This window comes from Panulirus ornatus, chromosome 52, assembly GCF_036320965.1.
Source record: "Panulirus ornatus isolate Po-2019 chromosome 52, ASM3632096v1, whole genome shotgun sequence".
In the NCBI taxonomy this organism is placed as follows: Eukaryota; Metazoa; Arthropoda; class Malacostraca; order Decapoda; family Palinuridae; genus Panulirus; species Panulirus ornatus.
The window spans coordinates 18,606,298-18,628,240 of record NC_092275.1 but is presented as its reverse complement, the minus strand read 5'-3'; the positions used below and the strand labels follow the sequence as shown (position 1 = coordinate 18,628,240).

General features: G+C 46.7%; 1 protein-coding gene across 3 annotated transcripts in view; it reads right to left on the bottom strand.

The window, feature by feature from the left end:
• LOC139765125 (uncharacterized) overlaps positions 1-21,943 on the bottom strand; it is a 1,132,594-nt gene that overhangs the window by 662,476 nt on the left and 448,175 nt on the right. The window contains exon 2 of one of the 3 annotated variants that reach the window (XM_071692314.1): positions 19,316-21,123. The exons of the other annotated variants lie outside the window; for them this stretch is intronic. Within the exon in view, the coding sequence (XP_071548415.1) occupies positions 19,316-20,454 (1,139 nt within the window). The 5' untranslated portion in view covers positions 20,455-21,123. The remainder of the gene's footprint in view (positions 1-19,315; positions 21,124-21,943) is intronic. 3 annotated transcript variants of the gene reach the window in all.

Sequence of the window (21,943 nt, the reverse complement as noted above, 5' to 3'; positions counted from 1 at the left end):
TCCTTCTACATTAATTCTTTTTGGAATTTTTTTCTTATTATATCTATTGTTTTCCCTTTCATCCGAGATTTCCATTATTGGAACATGTTTCTTTTTGTCCTTCCCATTCGGCTTCTATTGAATTATGCAAGAGAGTGAAAGTCGCGCAAGGGAGAGAGTGAATTGGAACGATGTGTTATACAGGGGTCGATGTACTGTCAATGGACTGAACTAGGGCATGTGAAGTGGCCGGGGGACACAACAGAAAGGTCTGTGGGCCCTGGATGTTAGATTGGTGTACCACACATGATTCCTAAAGAAGTTATGTGAGCGAATGCCACATATTCCCTACATATCGCAGAAAGTGACTAGAAGGTGTGGGAGCGGGGTCTGGAAATCCTCTCCTCTAGTTTTTACTTTTCCAAAAGAAGGAATAGAGAAGGGATCAAATGAGGCTTAGTCATCTGTCCTTGACGCTAATGCGGGAAATGGCGAACATGTATGAAGAAAATATATACATCGGATTTTTTTTGGATGAGATTATACTCCCTTTCTTCAACAGACGATGATACAAGTTTGCCACAGGTGATCTCTCTCTCTCTCTCTCTCTCTCTCTCTCTCTCAGCCTAACCACACAGCACCAATCACAACACAGACTAATCTCCTAATAATCACAAAAGGGTATTTATCCTATATCCTCCGCATAATAAGATTACAGATGGCATGAAATCATTCTAGTTTCCGTCTGAAGTTTCAACTACATTTTCCCCTCTGGTTATGTGAAAGAAAACGAGAAGAATCACAACAGTGTCTTTTATCTTTAGATCACAATGGCCAGGCCATCCCAGCCGCCTGTACCACACCCTACACGGCCAAGCAACTCGACGCTGATCGACTTACCTGTGTTTGGTAACCCCCCCCCTCCGCCACGCCCTCCACCGACACCGTGGAAATTGGTCTTCGATCTATCCCTGCCATAAATGCAAAATGCCCCTAACACACCAGCTGCGCTGCAACGCTCGCTTTGCCTGTGAGGTGAAAAAAAACCGCCCCCGTCTTAAATTTCACTGTTACGCTCACCAGTGTTCAAGTCTGTCCCTTCTGTAAGTGTCCCTGGCCACAGCCTTCACCGCCACGCGTGATGAGCTCACCTGCAGCGCCCTCCCGCCACACCCACCCGGGTCTGCACGGGTCTCCCCCATCCCAACCGACCCGTTCCTCACCCCTCCCGACACTCTACCTCCGACCATGCATTACCCTGCCAACAGAGCGGTTCTCGCTTCATCTACATCAATCTACAAGAAGGCAAGGCTTGTACGACACAAACCACAACGAGGCCGGGAACATCAGGGCGCCAGCCTTTGCCGCTGCTCCACACGGACAGCAGAAATACACACACACACACACACACACACACACACACACACACAAACCGCCTTGGTCACCTCAGCCCCTCAGTCTGAATCCGTTAAGTTGACTCGAGTACAGTTGGCCAACGTAAATCCTCACTCTGTTCTCATAACTGTTCTAAGCAGCCACAAATGCGGTGAATCCGGCAGGGGAAAAAAGACATCTGGTGTCCTCACTTGACGCAGGAGTCAGTAGACCAAAAAGGAGAGTAGAAAACAACCTGTGGGTGTGAGTGTCCGGAGGCTTCTGGCATCTCTTCTACCAACTGTTGCCGCCACCATCCCAAGCTGACCTTGGGGCTGACCCATGACCTGACTCAACCCCACACAATACCCTGCACACTTCACTATCACCTGTACAATCATCATTTCTATAGCATTAGTTTTTCTCTCTCGTGTATTCAGGTACTAACCTGCACACTGTATGCATAAAGGACACCAATCAGTATGAACCTCCAACTTTTATCAGCGGGGCAGATAAGAGACAACCTGATGTGGTTTACGATGAGATCCTCTACTGGAGGGCAGCTACAGTACCCCAAACTCCTAAGATAAGTGAATGAAGACGTGATGATATAGCAGATGCGACAGCCATCATTCATCATAAAGCATCAAACCTTCACACTGACGACTCAGGAGTTCTTGTAGTCGGCTTCTTGAATCCATGATAACGCGAACACATATGCGAGTGTAGATTAGCTAGGTCGCCAACGCAGATCCGCCTCACTGTATAACCACAAATTCCCTTCATCCGTAGAGCTTCAAAATCCAGTTCACCACGTTTGCAGCAAGTACGAAACATAAGTCTTCCGGCCATAGAACCTAAGGGTTATTATCCCACCTGCTGCTCATACCGTACGTGTTTAACATCAAGGACGTGCACCACTGCGGTACACACAAGCTCTGATTTCTCCTTGGAATTCTCTCCCTCCCTCACCAGACAACCACGCTCTTATCCCTACAGTGTGTGTGTGTGTGTGTGTGTGTGTGTGTGTGTGTGTGTGGAGTAACGCCACCTTCCTTTTCCATCACGCAGCCGTAAGGCATCGTCCTTCCTCCTCTCTAAAACTCGTTAGAACCCTACTGTATAGTACCATCGGCCTTCCTGATCCCTAGGATTGCCATGGACAGTGGCAGCGACGGAAGGCAAAACACTGAACACAACAAGAAATAATGGACATGTGGATGGGGTGTTGTCTGACCTTATGTGGCTGAACTTGGTTACGTCACGACTCCCTGAGTACGACCACTGACCCAAGCCATTTGCATTTTCTTTTTTTTTTTTTACCTATTTCACGCAAGTGGTGGAAAGTTACGTTGCCCGCGTCCCGGCGGAGGTCAAGACCGAAGTGGGGGCGAGCAACGCTACTACATATAGCCCACCTCCATGTTACCACAAGCCTTGTGCCTGACGGGTAAGAGGAGCCGGTGGAAGACAAGAGGTGGGGGAAGGGGTCAAACGGGCGCTCAGGGTGAAAAGAGGGTGGGTGGGGGGAAAGGGCAGCCATGGAAGGTGGGAGAGGGTTATGTAATGGAGGCAACTGAGATGTGCCAGCCCACATAAGCACGGTAAGGACGCCATGTTATGGGAGGTGGTGCTACATGAAGCCAGTAGCTAGGGTACTACTTCCCCACAGTCTGGTTATGGTACTAACCCTTACTGACACTTTCTACCACCAGGGTACTTCCCACAGTCTGGCCTCTATCCTGGCCCCTTACTGACACTTTCAACCTGCAGTCAATATCATTCTGAAATGAGAGAGAGAGAGAGAGAGAGAGAGAGAGAGAGAGAGAGAGAGAGAGAGAGAGAGAGAGAGAGAGAGAGAGAGAGAGAGAGAGAGAGAGAGAGAATCGTGTGCCTTGTGTGCGCGCGTGCGCGAGGTGGTAGCGGAGCAAGGAGCAGTAACAGCCAGGGTTGAGGTCCGCCACCCCTCGACCCGAGCCTCCTCCCCTGTCAGACACGGCGCCACGTACCGCCGCAGGAGCCCTGACGTTCCTTTCCCTCCCGAGATCAGTTGGCTGCTTCTTTGTGTAACCACCGGCTGCAGTGACTCCCTTGGCCTCGGGGGGGTGGGTCAACGCTGAATAAATTCATTATGATACTCATCGACAAGGCCCGCAGATGGCTGTAACTCATGCATCGAAATTTTTTTTTTTCTCTCTCTCTCTCTCTCTTTCCAGCCTCTGCTTCGTCTATCGCCCCCACAGCATCGCCCAATCCGTGCAATCATCGTCACTAACCTCCCGACATTCGCTCCCAAAGTCGCTTTGGGGCAGGCGTCTCTGTCTTGCCCCCATGACAACGACTGTGTTCAGGAGGATTAGTCTGATGCGAGTGCACGTATCCCAAGCATGCTAGGCTGCGAACCCCATGCTCGTGGTGTGAGCGGTGGCGCAAAAAGGATTGCAGAGGCCACAGAGGGGGAAGGTCTTCGTCAGACACCCCCCCAAGTGGAGTTGGTATTACATGAGTGGTTACAAAAATTGGTTCAAACTGTCACGATTCCAGTGTCCAGGTGGTTAAGGGGTGAGAGGAGAGGAAGATCGTCTGGTTCAAGCAGGACATAACAGCATTCAGAGATCACGATGACGAAACACACACACGCTCGACTGACTCATCCAAGGATGTGGAGGGGCAGTTGCTTATCTTGCTGAAAGGGTGTTTCACACTCCTGTATAGTTAACTATCATTCCCAGGGAACGAACTGGCAGTTACGTACATCGAAACAAGGGGGACGCTACTGAAATCATTGGTTATCACGGTCCCAATACCTTGGCCACCTAACCATTGGCCAAGGCTCCCAGCACCTTGGCCACTTAGCCACAACCCACCGTGGCCACTGGCCATTATGACCCGAGAGGCAGGCTGGCTACACCTGTAATAACCCATGTCCCTGGCAGGAGGGCCGCAAACAACTTCCCCAACCCTCCCAACAGCATTTCAAATGAATTATATTACAATATTAGATGAATTATATTACATTATATTATAACATTAGCTGAATTATATTACACTATATTACACTACGTGTAATAAATTGTGTCCAGCACATACATCTATGTAGTTTATCATTACCTACATATATACCACGTCACATAGGTTATGCTGCCAAGGGTCGATATGCATCATTAATATGTTTGATGGTCGGGAGGTAAAACCTGATCAGAAACTTCGGGTGTGGGGTTGGCGCGCTGGTCATGCCTGATCATTAGGACACACGACCACCTCTCCTCCTCCTCCTTCCTCCTCCTCCTCTGCCCTGTATCCTACTTCTCCTTAGGCACAAGGCCACGAGAGTCAGTTTCACACCCCACCCACCACACGAGCGCTACCAAAAACAGTTACAGGTGCGGATACAACGAACCAGTCAGTCCCCGACTGGTCCGATACATAGAGCAGTTACAGGTCTACACAAAAAGCTAACTGGGTCAGGCAGTCTCTAGGTCGCTATCTGCAACAGTTACAGGGCGAGGAACAAAGCCAGTGGGGTCTATCAGTCCCACAGGTGTGCTTCCAACACCAGTTACAGGACAGGACACATAGCCAGCTGGCTGAAACAGTCCCCGATGTACTCGACCAACAACATTTACAAGTCCAGTCCAAAGCTGGTCGTCTGGTCGGTCAGTCCTCGTCAGGTCCACTATCTACAACAGTTACAGGTCCGGCCATAAAGCCACCCGAGTCTGTCAGTCCTCCAGTTCTGCTAACAACAACAGTTACAGGTCCAGACACCAAGTCACTCAGCTAACCCCAGGTCCGCTACCTACTACAGTTACAGGTCCAGGCACCAAGTCACTCAGCTAACCCCTAGGTCAGCTACCTACTACAGTTACAGGTCCAGACACCAAGTCACTCAGCTAACCCCTAGGTCAGCTACCTACTACAGTTACAGGTCCAGGCACCAAGTCACTCAGCTAACCCCAGGTCCGCTACCTACTACAGTTACAGGTCCAGACACCAAGTCACTCAGCTAACCCCAGGTCCGCTACCTACTACAGTTACAGGTCCAGGCACCAAGTCACTCAGCTAACCCCTAGGTCAGCTACCTACTACAGTTACAGGTCCAGACACCAAGTCACTCAGCTAACCCCTAGGTCAGCTACCTACTACAGTTACAGGTCCAGGCACCAAGTCACTCAGCTAACCCCTAGGTCCGCTACCTACTACAGTTACAGGTCCAGACACCAAGTCACTCAGCTAACCACAGGTCCGCTACCTACTACAGTTACAGGTCCAGACACCAAGTCACTCTGCTAACCCCTCCCTGCGCCTCCTCCCACCTACACCAAAACCTTGACAACCTGATTCTCGTGGAGTCTCCACCCACGTCCATGCTCGCCACCGCACGCTCACTGGATAAAGCCTAACTTATTAGTGGGTCGAAATGCAATATATAAGAACCACATGACGGGAAAACTACAACCACTTCAATCTCAGAGCCAGCATGAAAAATCTAGATCTTCGAGGTTATTCAATGCACGTAAAACTTTACTTCCTTCGTTACTCAACAGCTCAGTGGCTCTTGCTACTTGGGCATGAAAATGGGACATTGGGCTGCAACGGAGATGGATGATGTCTTAATGAAAAACTGAAAAAATGAAATACTGAAATCTGTCTGTACTGAGGTAAGTGACGTAACCTTAGAGGTCATGTCCTCACACCAACCTTCCACCAGCTTACCTCTTCTGCCCCCTCAGTGTAGCCCTACCTTACACCAGCTTACCTCTTCTGTCCCTCAGTGTAGCCCTACCTTACACCAGCTTACCTCTGCCCTTCAGTATAGCCCTACCTTCCACTCACATGCCTACTCCCTTTAATCCATCTCTACCCTTAAGGGAAAAAGATTAATCCATCTGACAGAATATCTACCTTTAATGAACCCTGAGAGGGAAAACGAGATGTGAAGTGAGAGGAATGCCAGTTTGGGAAAACCACTCAAACAAATATAGAGATGAACGTAAAATAAATGTACACAAGATATTGCCAGCAAGTGCTCATCTGCAGGATCATGTAATGGACGAATGGCTACAAGAAGAAAAAAAAATCTTAAACATATTTCGAATGGGACGAGTTCAGTGACCTGTGTAATGAGGAAACCACTCTAATGTTGTCGTTTGTAAAACTGTCATTTTCGTTGGGTAACTGACCTCAAATAACGCTCATAACTTCCTATTTCAAAAATTTCTCGTCTTCTGTTTACCGGTGTGGGTGAACGCTGTGCAGATGATGCTAAACTACGTACCAAAAATCCCGTCAACAGAGACGCCGAGAGGTTACAGCATTGGCATACACACAGTCCGCCACTGGGCCGTGGAAAGCAGCACCTATTGTAGCGGAGATAAGTTCCAACACCTCCTGTATGAAGTACTGGGAACAGTGTAGAGTACCGGACGGACTGGGGATGTAACTGACTGAGTGCATAAGCTAAGACATCGTAGGTTATTTGCAGGGGTGACGGACGAGGACTCCACACATAACACACCTCCTCCATCTTCGAGGAAATAAAAATGGGAGGAAATTTTAGATTAGGTTACGGGCACTCGAGGAGGAGGAGGAGGAGGAGAAAGAGGAGGAGGAGGAGGAGGAGGAAGAGGAGGAGGAGGAGGAGGAGGAGGAGGAGGAGGAGGAGGAGGAGAAGAGGAAGAAGAAGAGGAGGAGGAGGAGGAAGAGAAAGAGGAGGGACTGTTACGATCAATTATTGTGGCAGGAGATGCCTCCATGCTGTTGTCGATGCTCGTAGCCTTCACCGTTGAACCGTTTATCTGACCACAAGTTCTACAATTTCAACTTTTTCCCCCACTATAGAAACTTCTCTCTGTCTCTCTTTCTCTTCAGTAGGTGGCTAGGTGAGAGGTGGAAAGGGTGGAACAGGGGGGAAGGGATAGTTTTAAATGGAAGAGAATACTGAAGTGTGTGCATAAGTGTTTCTTTTTTTTGCGATACTTGAGCCCAGTGTCAGATACAAGAGCCCAGCGTCAGGTACTGGAGCTCAGGATGTGGCACTCCAGCGTCAGCTTACCGGAGCCCTTCGTCAGATTCCGCAGCCCTTCGTCAGGAGGCTCGAAGGTGGCCGGCCCACCCATTTGGGTAGAGCGGAGGCGCTCGTGATGGCACCAGCTTCTGAGAGAACACGATTTACCTCCACACGGTCGACTCCTGTTGTGCTGCCCCTCCCTCCTTCTTCGTCCTTAGTATAAGTACAGTGAATCTAGGTCCTCAAGCTGAGTGAAGGTCCTCATGCTGAGTGAAGGTCCTCAAGCTGAGTGAAGGTCCTCATGCTGAGTGAAGGTCCTCAAGCTGAGTGAAGGTCCTCGAGCTGAGTGAAGGTCCTCGAGCTGAGTGAAGGTCCTCAAGGCTGAGTGAAGGTCCTCAAGCTGAGTAAAGGTCTTCAAGCTGAGTAAAAGTCCTCGAGCTGACCCTGGTAGGTCCTACGGCCAACCCTTGGGTCTCCACTGAAGGGCATTTGTTGTAATCCCTTGGTCATGGTAATCCCACGTTCGTGGTAATCCCTTGGTCATGGTAATCCCACGTTCCTGGTAATCCCACGTTCGTGATAATCCCTTGGTCATGGTAATCCCACGTTCCTGGTAATCCCACGTTCGTGGTAATCCCTTGGTCATGGTAATCCCACGTTCGTGGTAATCCCTTAGTCATGGTAATCCCACGTTCGTGGTAATCCCTTAGTCACGGTAGTCTCACGTTCGTGGTAATCCCTTGGTCATGGTAATCCCACGTTCGTGGTAATCCCTTGGTCATGGTAATCCCACGTTCGTGGTAATCCCTTAGTCACGGTAGTCTCACGTTCGTGGTAATCCCTTGGTCATGGTAATCCCACGTTCGTGGTAATCCCTTGGTCATGGTAATCTCACGTTCGTGGTAATCCCACGTTCGTAGTAATCCCTTGGTCATTGTAATCCTGTGTCATTGTAATCCTGTGTCATGGTAATCTTGAGGTCATGGTAATCTCTTGGTCATGGTACTTTTCTGGTCATTGTAATCCTTTGGTTATAGTAATCCTGTGGTTATGGTAATCCACTGATTATGGTAATCCCTTGGTTATGTTGATACTATGGTTATAGTAATCCCTTGGTCATGGTAATTTCCATGGTAATGTTAACCCCGTGGTCATGTACCGTAACCCCATGGACATGCACCGTAACCCTGTGGTCATGTACCGTAACCCCGTGGTTATGGACCGTAACCCCGTGGTTATGTACCGAACCCCGTGGTTATGTACCGTAACCCCGTGGACAGGCACCGAACCCCGTGGTCATGCACCGTAACCCCGTGGTTATGCACCGTAACCCCGTGGTCATGCACCGTAACCCCGTGGTCATGCACCGTAACCCCGTGGTTATGCACCGTAACCCCGTGGTCATGGACCGTAACCCCGTGGTTATGTACCGTACCCCGTGGTCATGGACCGTAACCCCGTGGTTATGCACCGTAACCCCGTGGTCATGCACCGTAACCCCGTGGACATGCGCCGTAACCCTGTGGTCATGCACCGTAACCCCGTGGTTATGTACCGTAACCCCATGGTCATGTTCCGTAACCCCGTGGTCATGTACCGTAACCCCGTGGACAGGCACCGAACCCCGTGGTTATGTATCGTAACCCCGTGGTTATGTACCGCAACCCCATGGTCATGCACCGTAACCCCGTGGTCATGTACCGTAACCCCGTGGACAGGCACCGAACCCCGTGGTTATGTACCGTAACCCCATGGTCATGCACCGTAACCCCGTGGTCATGTACCGTAACCCCGTGGTCATGCTAACCCCGTGGTCATGTAACGTAACCCCGTGGTTATAGCATCGGTCCAAACCAGTCCTAAGGTCCATGGAACTAGGCATCACTGCCTGGTCCAGGCCAATAGGCAACTGCACTCCCATCTAACACCTCGTTCAAGCAGTCAGTATTGACGCCACACTAGTTCACTCGTGGATGAATACGCAAAGGCGTCACTCACACTAGTTCACTCGTGGATGAATACGCAAAGGCGTAACTCATACTAGTTCACTCGTGGATGAATACGCAAGGCGTCACTCACACTAGTTCACTCGTGGATGAATACGCAAGGCGTCACTCACACTAGTTCACTCGTAGATGAATACGCAAAGGCGTAACTCACACAAGTTCACTCGTAGATGAATACGCAAGGCATCGCTTTACGTTACGCTTTCCTCCGTCAAGCCAAGTCGTTTGAGTTCCACAGACGCGGGCCAGACTGGTGATATCGTGAGAGAGAGAGAGAGAGAGAGAGAGAGAGAGAGAGAGAGAGAGAGAGAGAGAGAGAGAGAGAGAGAGAGAGAGCGGTCATCCTTGGGCAGGTCTTCCGTGACGGTACTGGCCGAGGGCGGGCCCTTCCTCAGCCTCCCCTGACATTTAAGATCGCTCGGCAAAAGTGGGCAGATCGGCGGCGCGCGCAAAAACTGAGCCGTCATCACCCCCCACCCTGGGCGTCGACTGAGGTGGTGGTGGGGCGGCAGTGGCGGTAGGAGAGGTAGGTAGGTGGGCTAGTGGTGGTGTAAGTAGCTGCTGGTAGTCGGGTGGACAGAGAGTGAGAGATAGATAGATAGATAGATAGATAGATAGAGAGAGAGAGAGAGAGAGAGAGAGAGAGAGAGAGAGAGAGAGAGAGAGAGAGAGAGAGAGAGAGAGAGAGAGAGAGAGAGAGAGAGGTAGGTAGGGAGGTGGGCTAGTGGTGGTGTAAGTAGCTGCTGGTAGTGAGAGAGAGAGAGAGAGAGAGAGAGAGAGAGAGAGAGAGAGAGAGAGAGAGAGAGAGAGAGAGAGAGAGAGAGAGAGAGAGAGAGAGGCTCACAGCAATGGCTTTTTTTGTTCTTTTCCCCATCGTCAAATAATCTATTCATGTAATCATGAACCGAGTGTGATGAGATACGATGGGAAAGAATAATTAAAGGGATATAGTTCAGGTATCCGGCTCAATGCTGTGGCGAATATATATATATGTATTCCCTATTTGTCGAAGAAGGCGACTAAAGGAGGCGAAAGCGTGGAGCTGGACACCTTTTCCCTCATCATATTTTTACCCAATTCTATTTGAATCCTTTAAGACCTTGTTATGAAGGAGGGAGTGATCTCGTCAACGCCTTTTCCCTCATCATATTTTTTACCCAATTCTATTTCAATCCTTTATGAACTTGTCGTGAAGGAGGGAGTGATCTAGTCTTCCTCACACTCCAGGAACATCATCACACACACACACTGCTCATGTGTCTCCGTGCAGCAAGATGGCCTGCTACAGCACCCTAATTCCCCTGTAGAGTTTAACCTCCAGGTGCATCATCGTGTTGGAGGGAGGGATGTAGTCTACCTCACACTCCAGGAGCATCAACACACACACACACTCACAAACACTGCTAACATGTCTCCCTTTCTACAGGACGACCTGCTAGACTACCCTACTCCCCCTTAACAGTTTAAACGTCTAGGTGTATCATCGTGTTCATACACCACTGGCCAATCAAACACTTTTACCAACACCAGAAACCACAACCTCCTGAACCCACACCCACAAGACATCACACACTAGTTCGCCAACTCTTCTCTCTAATATCACCAGGATATCACCCGGGACCAGAAATAGCCATCTGAAATTCTGCTCATGATGGATCATGAGGGCTGTCGATCAGGTGTCTCTTTGCACTACCATTAGGATAGGTATTGGGCGGGTGCACCACAGTATGGGCTGCCCGTCGTCTCCCCAGTTTCTATAAGATGGAGGAGGAGGAGAAGTGATGCATATGTATTGGCTGGGTGATTTACATTTCCGGTGGTCTACGAGGCGGAAATTCCACACTCCATAATGGTCTAAGTGACTTGGTGATGGTGTTTTTATGTTCCCCGAGACGGCACGGGCAACCGAGTGCCCTTAATTCCATTTCATTATATATATATATATATATATATATATATATATATATATATATATATATATATATATATATATATATATATATATGTATATATCCCTATGAGTCCACGGGGAAAATGAAACACGAAAAGTTCCCAAGTGCACTTTCGTGTAATAATCACATCATCAGGGGAGACACAAGAGAGAAATATATTAGTCAGTGGATATACATCGAAGAGACGAAGCTAGGACGCCATTTGGTAAACATGTATATATATATATATATATATATATATATATATATATATATATATATATATAGGTACGTAGATAGACAGACAGATGATAGATACCCTACCCTATGCCCTGTGACCAATCTATCGACCATCTCCGCAGGGGATGATGAACAGCTAGGTTGACTGAAGGCCGACTACTGCGGTCACTTAACTTTATATGAGAAATAAGCAGATGGCAATAATGGTCATGGACAGTTAAGGTATGACGCTGGAGTTTGCGTCACACGTTCAAAACTGAAATCCTTTGTGATTAAGTCACACTGAAACAAGAAGTCAGTAAGAGTTAAAATCAATGCAAATGAATACAAAATATAAGACTTAACAACATTATCACAAGGGAATTTAAAAAGTATTTTTCATCTGTCTTTAGATAATTTCATAACATATCACGATAGAAAAAAATTATCACCGATTATTTCCTGTGATCTAATCAGGTAAAACCGGATATTCGCATCATCTGACATAAACAACAGCAGAATAAAGAAACATCTGACTGAACCAGAGATGTGGCGTTTAACACCCCATCCCACGGGATCTGAACTCTACCAAAGACTACCGAAGCCTACTTCACTCTACTGACATAAGGGACACACTTGGACGTGTTCAGGAAACACAGCAACACCTGTCAGCCATCTTGAGTACAAAACATGGTAAAAACACAAGCCATAATCCACCTATAACAGAGGTACGAACGATACGAAATGTTAGTGAACGAATTAAAGACAAACGCATCTCACCTGAAACACCTGCATTCGTGTGTAAAATAAAATGACACACGTCGTTTTCATTAGTTTTGTTTATTAAGCCTTGAAAGATTTATTAGCATATTAATAAAAGGTAACATTATAAGTTATGCATCATTTATGAAGAACTTTTCTTGGTACAGAAGTTACAACGGGGCTAGGAGTGGACAGGGCTGGGTAGAGATGGGAATGGTTGGTTTGTACGGTGTTGAGTGTGGACGGGGCTGGGTGTAGACGGGGCTGGGTGTAGACGGGAATGGTGCGGTCGGAGGTTGGGTGTGGACAGGGCTGGGTGTAGACGGGGCTGGCTGCAGGCGGCAGTGGTGTGGTCAAGGTTGGTTTGGACGGGGCTGGATATAGACGGAAATGGTGTGGTCGGAGGTTGGTTTGGACAAGGCTGGGTGTGGAGTGGCTGGATATGGACGGGGCTCGGTGTGGAAAGGCTGGCAACACCGAGCGAGGTCAGGCCAGAGAGTGAGAGAGAGAGAGAGAGAGAGAGAGAGAGAGAGAGAGAGAGAGGGAGAGAGAGAGAGAGAGAGAGAGAGAGAGAGAGAGAGAGACCCCCTCCCCAAGTTCCGAGGTTAAGGAAGTCTCCATAAAAGGGTACCTTTCTGCCCTCCTGACATTTCAGATCAGTAAAAGTGTTGACAGAAAAAGAAACACACACACACACACACACACACACACACACACACACACACACACACACACACCGAGCGTAAGACCAAGGCCTTAGTGAGATCATCCTCCTTGTGTATCTCATGAGAGGTTCCACACACTGGCCAGCTTGCCATCAAGACGAAACTCAACAATGGAGCAGCCGACCCGTAAATCTCTTGCCTCTCCTGCAACCTTTCCAGTAATGGCCAAAATTATTGTCATTATTTTCTTTCTGAGCAGAAATTAGAGAAGATTTTTTTTTTTCTCAGCTGTGACGGCACAGGTAACTGAATACCTTAATCAAGGCTATCTCATTACTGGTATTACTGTGTATATATATATATATATATATATATATATATATATATATATATATATATATATATATATATATATACACCAAATGACGTCTTAGCTACGTCTCTTCGTTGTATATCAACTGAATTTTACATTTCTTTCCTGTATCTCCCCTGATGATGTGATCATTACACGAAAGTGCACTTGGGAACCTAATCGTGTTTCATTTCCCTATGGTAAGGACGGAATATATATATATATATATATATATATATATATATATATATATATATATATATATATATATATATATATATGTGTCGGAGGTGGAGGGAACGAGGAGAAGAGGGAGACCAAATTGGAGGTGGAAAGATGGAGTGAAAAAGATTTTGTGTGATCGGGGCCTGAACATGCAGGAGGGTGAAAAGAGGGCAAGGAATAGAGTGAATTGGAGCGATGTGGTATACAGGGGTTGACGTGCTGTCAGTGGATTGAATCAAGGCATGTGAAGCGTCTGGGGTAAACCATGGAAAGCTGTGTAGGTATGTATATTTTGCGTGTGTGGACGTGTGTATGTACATGTGTATGGGGGGGGGTTGGGCCATTTCTTTCGTCTGTTTCCTTGCGCTACCTCGCAAACGCGGGAGACAACGACAAAGTATAAAAAAAAAAAAAAAAAAAAAAAAAAATATATATATATATATATATATATATATATATATATATATATATATATATATATATATATATATATAACCTAGCCTAAGTCAAGTGCCAATTGATCAACCAACCCGTATGAGAGAATAAACACCTGGGTTGACTGTAGACCGCCTGCCGCAACCAAGACTCGAACCTCGACCCTGGGCGGGCCCGTGGATGAGTCACGGTCAGCAACGCTAACCGCTACACCATTAGGGCCATAATAATTGTTTCCCACTGTACGGACGAAAAAGACTGTTCTTCTTTACGTCTCTCTCTCTCTCTCTCTCTCTCTCTCTCTCTCTCTCCCTGAGCAGTGATAAGAGCATTGTGTCATGGATCGTGTTAAACGCTTTCACACGATGTAATTTCTATTTTCCTCAACTTGGTCATCCTGACGCAAAGACAAGTAACGGGAAATATTTTACGGCTACCACAATCTTTACATCATTTCTTTAATCAACCCTCGACTTTCCAAAGATGTTTCATGGAGTGAGAGGACGATGATTTCCAACTCAAAATCTCTGCCACAGAATTCGTATATACATTTATTCTCGGCCTCCAGCACGAGAGACGGATGGAAGGGGGGAAGCAAAATGTATATGTTGACAAATCTAATCATCCACCCACCTCACCCACACGACAACGCCCTTTCCTTACGAACAGTCGTATGTTAAAACGAAAAGAAATACAGGAATAATTTTGTGTGTGTGTGTGTCTCTCTCTCTCCAAGTCACTCTAGCAATACCACTATCACCAGGAAGCTAGTGGGAGAACATTTGCCCCTGGGATTGGGTAAACAAGTGACAGGTTTTACAAAACCCGACAACACTTACATTACTGTTTATCTACTTTTACCGGCGGGCCGACCTCTGATGATGCGCATGATGGTGATCGTCATGTGTACAACAGGAGTGGGTGCCGTAGGGCACGTCCCCTCGGGATCATGGGTCATGTGCATGACATCAGCATAGCCCTCCAGTGCTGCAGGACACAGCATACACCACTGGGGAAGTAAGACCAGTCCTCAAATGCGGTAAAACACAAGATACAGCACTGGGGAGTTAAGCCAGCCCTCAGGTGCTGCAAGACACAGAACACAGCACTGGGGTGTCAGGTGATTCCCCCAGTGCTGCAAGACACAGAATGCAGCACTGGAGAATAAGGGCAGCCCTAAGATGCTGCAAGACACAGGATACAGCAATGGGGAGTAAGGCCATCCCTCAAGTACTGCAAGACACAGAACACAGCACTGGGGTGTCAGGGATCCGTCAAGTGTGCTGCAAGACAGACGGTACAGCACTAGGGATACGTAAGGCCAGCCCTCAGATGCTGCAAGACACAGAATACAAGACTGGGTGAGGTGAGGCAAACCCTCACGTCATGCAAGACACAGAACACAGCAATAGGGTGTCAGGGATCCATTTGGAGGTACAAGACACATGACACATCACCGGGGTCACGTAAGGCCCCGAAGTTTTTACAAAACACAGTATATTACACTTTCCCTAATAGTAGTTCCATTGGGCATGTGTTGCATGATTACCCTTCAACCGTGCCCTCCACTCTGGCCAAAGTATTAGCTTCCCTACCAATAATTCTTGCCATTCTCTCTCTGACATTTCATAATTGAGTTCTCTGTGGATGACTTTATACACCTAAGTCTCCTTTACAAATGTCAAAAGGTCTCATTATTCTTTTTTTTCCCTTACGCTCAGTTCCTTCATCTGATTCAATCCCTTTCTCATCTTCTGTTCTCTAGGTCATTTCTTGTACCCACTATTCATCCCCTCTTCTTATTCGACACTGGCGCTCTCACTAACAGGAGTTGGCATGCACTCTTTCAGTTATTTGTATACCTTTTAACTTTTACTATTCTGTTAGTTTCTGGTATCTTCCACCATCACGAACAGCCTCGAAAGGACTCAATAGTCTGTTGCTGTTTGAATTCCTTTTGCTTTCCTCTATATCCTTGTATAAAGGCAACATCTTCCATGTCAGGCTCAAAAATCTGTTGATAGCAATCAGTCCTAGTCGAGCAATCAGACCAATCCCACTTTGAATATACTTTTATGCTTCCTTTACCGTGGGATAGAAATTTACACAAAGTGGGGAATATTTCTCACACAGTCTAAAATAAGAACTAACTAGTTCATGTCTCCAATGGCGAAGTCCTTGAGGCTTGCATATAAATCAAGACAAGGATGACATGATCACAACGGAGAATCTCCATCAATATTTTTCTCATTTTCTCACTTCGTCTAGTGTCGCTCATGTTTTGTTTATACAGCAGTTGATAAAATGGAAATATTAAGGATGTAGAGGAGGGATGTAGTCCCAAAGGTTTGTTTGCGTTAGAGGTACAGATCCAATGGTTCGTATGTGTGTGTCTATCTCGGTTATAAAACCAATGGCTCGAGCACGTCCATCTGTAGTACGGACCTAATGGTTCATATATGCTCAATTGCTGTACATACCTAATGGTTCATGTGTGTCGAACTAGGGTAGGACATAGTGGTTCATGCCTATCGAACTAGGGAACAAACAAACCCAATATTTTACGTGTGTTCATCTGGGCTACAGAACCAATGGTTCGTCTATGTCCAGCTGGGGTACGGATCCAACGGTTCATGTGTGTCGAACTGGAGTACGAATCCGGTGATTCATGCGCGTCGAACAAGGTTACGGACCATAATGATTCATGTGCGTGTCTGTGTGTTCATCCAAATGACCCGTGGCGTGAGGTGAGACACAAATATATGCTTAACAGTCCTAAAATTCCCTTTTCCACAGACACTCGTATCCAGCAGAGTAATCCTGTCTTTAAACACTTTCTTCAAGGCGTAATCACATTCTATTTTCCGGGAGAGTTTGTAGGTCGCTTGCCGGAGCCAAGGTAACACGGGAAGGAGGTTTGACTTATGTTTTGCTCGGTTGAGATACTCCTCTTTCGTCCACCTGGTTTAATATACAATCATAACTTTCATTGAAGATCGTATGCCAGATACCACCACACAATCTGATGGCCGCATCTCTCACTTAACTAAAGGAACTTCTTCTCATCCCCGAAAAACAGACTGCCATTTTGATCAAACGTCAGCGTATGGCTATTGATTTCCATTTCCCACCCACCCTCGTTTTTAACTCAGAAAAAAGAGAAATGACTGATGGTAAACTCAGGATCCTCGTCAGGCAATGGTCCACAGCTGGGACCTCTGGCCTCGCGAGCAGACCCACACAAGACACTCGACCAAAGATACAGTGTCTCTGCAGGTGACATTTCCTTAAGTTCATTTTTCTTCTGTTTTTTATCTGTTCTCTGACATTTCAAAGGTACGTCTTCTTCTTCTTCATTACATTATCATCATCATCATCATCTTCTTCTTCTTCTTCTTCTTCTTCTTCTTCTTCTTCTTCTTCTTCTTCTTCTTCTTTCTTTCTTTCTTTCTTTCTTTCTTTATCATAATCACCATTACATCTTCCTCATCTCCTTCTTCTTTTTTTCTTCTTCCCTCTTCTTCTTCTTCTTCTTCTTCTTATTATTATTATTATTATTATTATTATTATTATCATTATTATCATTATCATTATTATTATCATTATTATTTCTTCTTTCTTCATCATAATCATCACCACATTTTCATCATCATCTTCTTCTTCTTCTTCTTCTTCTTCTTCTTCTTCTTCTTCATTATCATTATCATCATCATCATCATCATCATCTTCTTCTTCTTCTTCTTCTTCTTCTTCTTCTTCTTCTTCTACTTTCTTTCTTTCTTTCTTTCTTTCTTTCTTTCTTCATCACAATCACCATTACATCTTCCTCATCTCCTTCTTTTTTTTCTTCTTCCCTCTTCTTCTTCTTCTTCTTCTTCTTATTATTATTATTATTATTATTATTATTATTATTATCATTATCATTATTATTATTATCATTATTATTATCATTATTATTTCTTCTTTCTTCATCATAATCATCACCACATCTTCTTCTTCTTCTTCTTCTTCCTCTTCTTCTTCGAGAGACTACTACAGTCTCCCATAGGAATCATCCTGACCACCACAGTGACTCCCTGTCAGCCGATATGACCAACACCAAAGCGCCTCCCTGATAGTCAATATGGCCACCACAACATATCCATGACAGGCAATGGAAGGTCCACAGTGTCTCCTTGATAACCAATAAGGCCACCACAGAGCGTCCCTGAGCAGCCCTGGCCACCACGATGTCCCATCAGAGACACTTTGGTCACCAAAGTGTCCCAGCAAAGCCACTCTGGCCACCACAATGTCCCATTAGGGTTGTTATGTTCGCCACAATGCCCCATTAGGGTTTCCATAGCCACCAATGTCCCATTAGAGCCAATATAGAACCCTTACGAATCCCAATTAGAGTCATCACAAGATCACAAAAGAGCCGGCCAGGTCGCAACAATATCCCAAGTTGTAATAAGCTACTAGCGTCCACGAGCAGTGATCTTGTCCCACCGACCACCTCAGGATCACATGAGAACTTCCCTTGTCACTATAGCCCCCCTACGAAAGCCATCTTAGGCACTACAAGGACCATGGCCTCTAAATATACCCCGTGAATATCATCCCAGCCACTAAAGCAATCTTAAGAGCAATCCTGGCCCTTAGAGTCCCATAAGAGCCATCCTAATCACTGAAATCCTCTTATGGGAGTCACCTTTGCCAGTGAAGTTCCCTTGTGAGGACCATCCCAGCCACCACAGTCTACCCTCTGAGGGAAATCATAACCGTCCTTGAGTTATCTCGGCCATCACAGTGTCCCTTGAGAGGCACCATGGCCACCACAGGTCCCGGGTCTGAGAGCCATTCATGCCAGCAGTGTCATGCCAAAGCCAGACCAGCAGCCTACACACATCCCAGAGCTCCTATATAAGGGACTTCCACCACAGGTCCTTCATAAGAACTAGTTCTGCCAGTATAGATTCTTCTCCTCTCAAAGCTACATCTACCGTTGTCGTAGTCTCCTCTGTCAGGTCGTAGTCTCTTGTATCAGTTACTCACGCCACCATACTCCTCTCTTAATTGTTATCTTGGCCACTACCAACTATCCTCTCCTCCACAATGCTTGCTACCAACCATCCCCTCCTCCTACATAATGCTTTGGTCTGGCCAGTCTATAGACTTACTTGGTGTGTTTCAGTGAGTTTATCAATTGGAAATATATGACATGTTACTGCTGATCCATTCAACAATTTTAGGTTTCACTTTGGCGCTACAATGAATTCAATAAAAATCTATCAGCTACAATAAGATAAATGCAACACTAAGAATTTTATACAATGTCAAGTGTTCAGTAAAAGGAAAGGGTTTAAAACACTTACAAGTCTTCAATCTTGACACATCTTGCCAGAAAGGTGCCACTGGTCGTCATTGTGGCTCTCTTCCAGCCTCCACTGGCTTCCTCCGGCTCCTCGGCCAGCCTCTGCTTTTTCACAATGACACAGCCAGGAGGCGGAGGTAAGGTGACGGGGGTGAGATCCAGGGGCCGTCTGTCCCTACCCCGACCCTCTCGCGCCGTCTTACTGTCCTTAGTGACGGTGGCGAAGAGGCCGTTCTCGATCTTAAGAGTGACGCTGCTCACCTGTCGCCCACTCTTTCGCGACCCCTCCTTGTTGTTGGGTGTGGGAGGGGACTGAACGACGCAGCAGCCGTACGTCGGATTGTCTTGGTGGAAGACATTTCTGACCTGAGACTTACATTCGCTTCTCGGCTCACACTGCTTTTCAGACGGGGGCAAAACGTTGACGTCTGTCCCATGGTTCTCCTGCGCTGCATCTGCCACTTCTGTCTCCGCGCAGGTGGAGTCTGAGAGGAAGCCCGAATCAAACGTGGTGTTGCCCAGGTGAGCACATGACGAACTGGCGGACGAAGCCGAGGATGGCAGCGGCAAAGGAGTAGACTCCTTTAAGCTCCAGTCTCGAAAGTGCTTGGCACCTTTAGCTTGGAAGTTCCTGGGTAATGTGTCGGTGCCACCCGGCCGGAATCCGGTGCCGGAGGGACCAGAGTCATTCGGGTGGGAGGACAAGTTGGGTGTGGAACCATACTGAGGTGAACCTTTCCCCTCATTCAAGTTGGTGTCGGTCGATCGGAAACTCGTGGACCTCAGGTTATTGAGCTTTGACACTGGGTGGTTCGCAACACCGTGAACTTGGCTGGAGTAAGAGCCCGGAGATCGTAGGTTATTTGGGAAGCTCGGGTCATCCTCACACGTTCCTGAGTTGTACTTTGAAAATCTCTGTATTTTCGTCTTAATAATCTGAGATCTGAAAATCTGAGGCTTAAGGACTTGGGATTTGAGTATCTGGCTCTTGAAAATCTGCGACTTCAGCACGCGCTTACTGTCGCCTCCAGGATCTTCGGATTGGTGCCGGGAGGCGTCCAGCACTCCGCCTAAGATGAACTGCTTGATGGCTGAAACGGAGCCGCTGTCAGTACGGGAGATGGGGCTGTGAGGCATCATGCCAGAGGTGCACTGCCTGAGCCCGGCCGCTCAAGCCACTCACGTCGTCAGGTCCTCCAAGTGCACCTCAACACTTTCCTTATCACATAACAGACTACTGCAGGAGGTGCACCAACATCACATGGTCATTTTGCCCTTCCATCATCTCTTTGAAAGGACTAGTCTCTCCCTCACAAGAGAACACACCCGGTATCTGGGTCGACACCATAATTCAAGCATTTTTTTTTATATATATATATTGCAAGATTTGTTCAAGTCTCCAACAAGGAAAGAGATACAGCTTTCGCTCTCTTTTTCTTTTTCTCAAAACAATCCCACTTGAACGCTCTCCCGAACAAGAGGAAGAACCGAACCACGTTCGAAATATGTATTTTCTTTACCTGTTCATCGTGGTTGTAGCTGTCCAAAAGCTACGATCTCTTCGCTATCAATAATTCAGTTATCGTGTCTACACGCACACACACATACTACGATACGAGATAAGAAGTAGAGTCAAATTTCATTTCTCGAAGCCCTCTCTTTAATCTGGAGTCGCTATATATCTTTTCTCTCTACAGAGATATAATCACTGTGTTTTCATTATGTCCTTTACTGCAATACTCTCATTATTTCCTCGGTCATCGTATATACATATTTTCAACACTAATGGCTTATTTCTTAGTTTTCAACCTGCAATTACAGCTAGAATAAGACTCCTCAAAATACACCTACTGAGATATCACAATACACAGACGCTACACAGTAACGCAATGAATTCATACAGTAAACGAAATGGAATACAGTATACATACAACGACAAAAATTGGCAAGCATTTTCCTACTTCCCCCAAGTCTCTTGGCGCGTACACAAACCAAACCCACCCACAAATATGAACCCATCCTCCTACCAACCAATACATGCAGACAGGCCTCTGTAGTGTAATGGTTAATGGATCCTAAGTCGGGACTACTTGGGTTCGAATCCTGGGCACGGCTGTGGTCCCATACCCAACTGAGGTGTTTATCCTCCCCTCGAGGCTGGTCGATAAATGGGTAACTTGGTCTAGGACGGTGTGTGTGTGTGTGTGTGTGTGTGTGTGTGTGTGTGTGTGTGTAATCTAATATGATGCAATAAATATGACTGCTACATGAGATAAACTGACCATTGTGACGGATAAGTTATTATAACCCACGAAGTAACACAGTGGGAGTTAAGTGTGACATCAACTGTCTAGCGTGATGGATAAAGTACCCCAGGCTACGACACGGTCAGCCCAGTGTGCTGTAAACTACTCAGCGTGACTGACAAGGTACTAATTATCCAGACCCAGGCATCTCCTAGTGTGTCACGACAGTGTGAGTGACATACTCGACGGCGTGTACGTAAGCTGGTCATGCAGTGACATGGGTGACGAAGAAAAAACACAACCAATGGCAACACTGCCAGTGTATCTCTCTACCAGGGTAAATATTACGATTACATTTCAGACCTGAGGGATAATTCCATTGG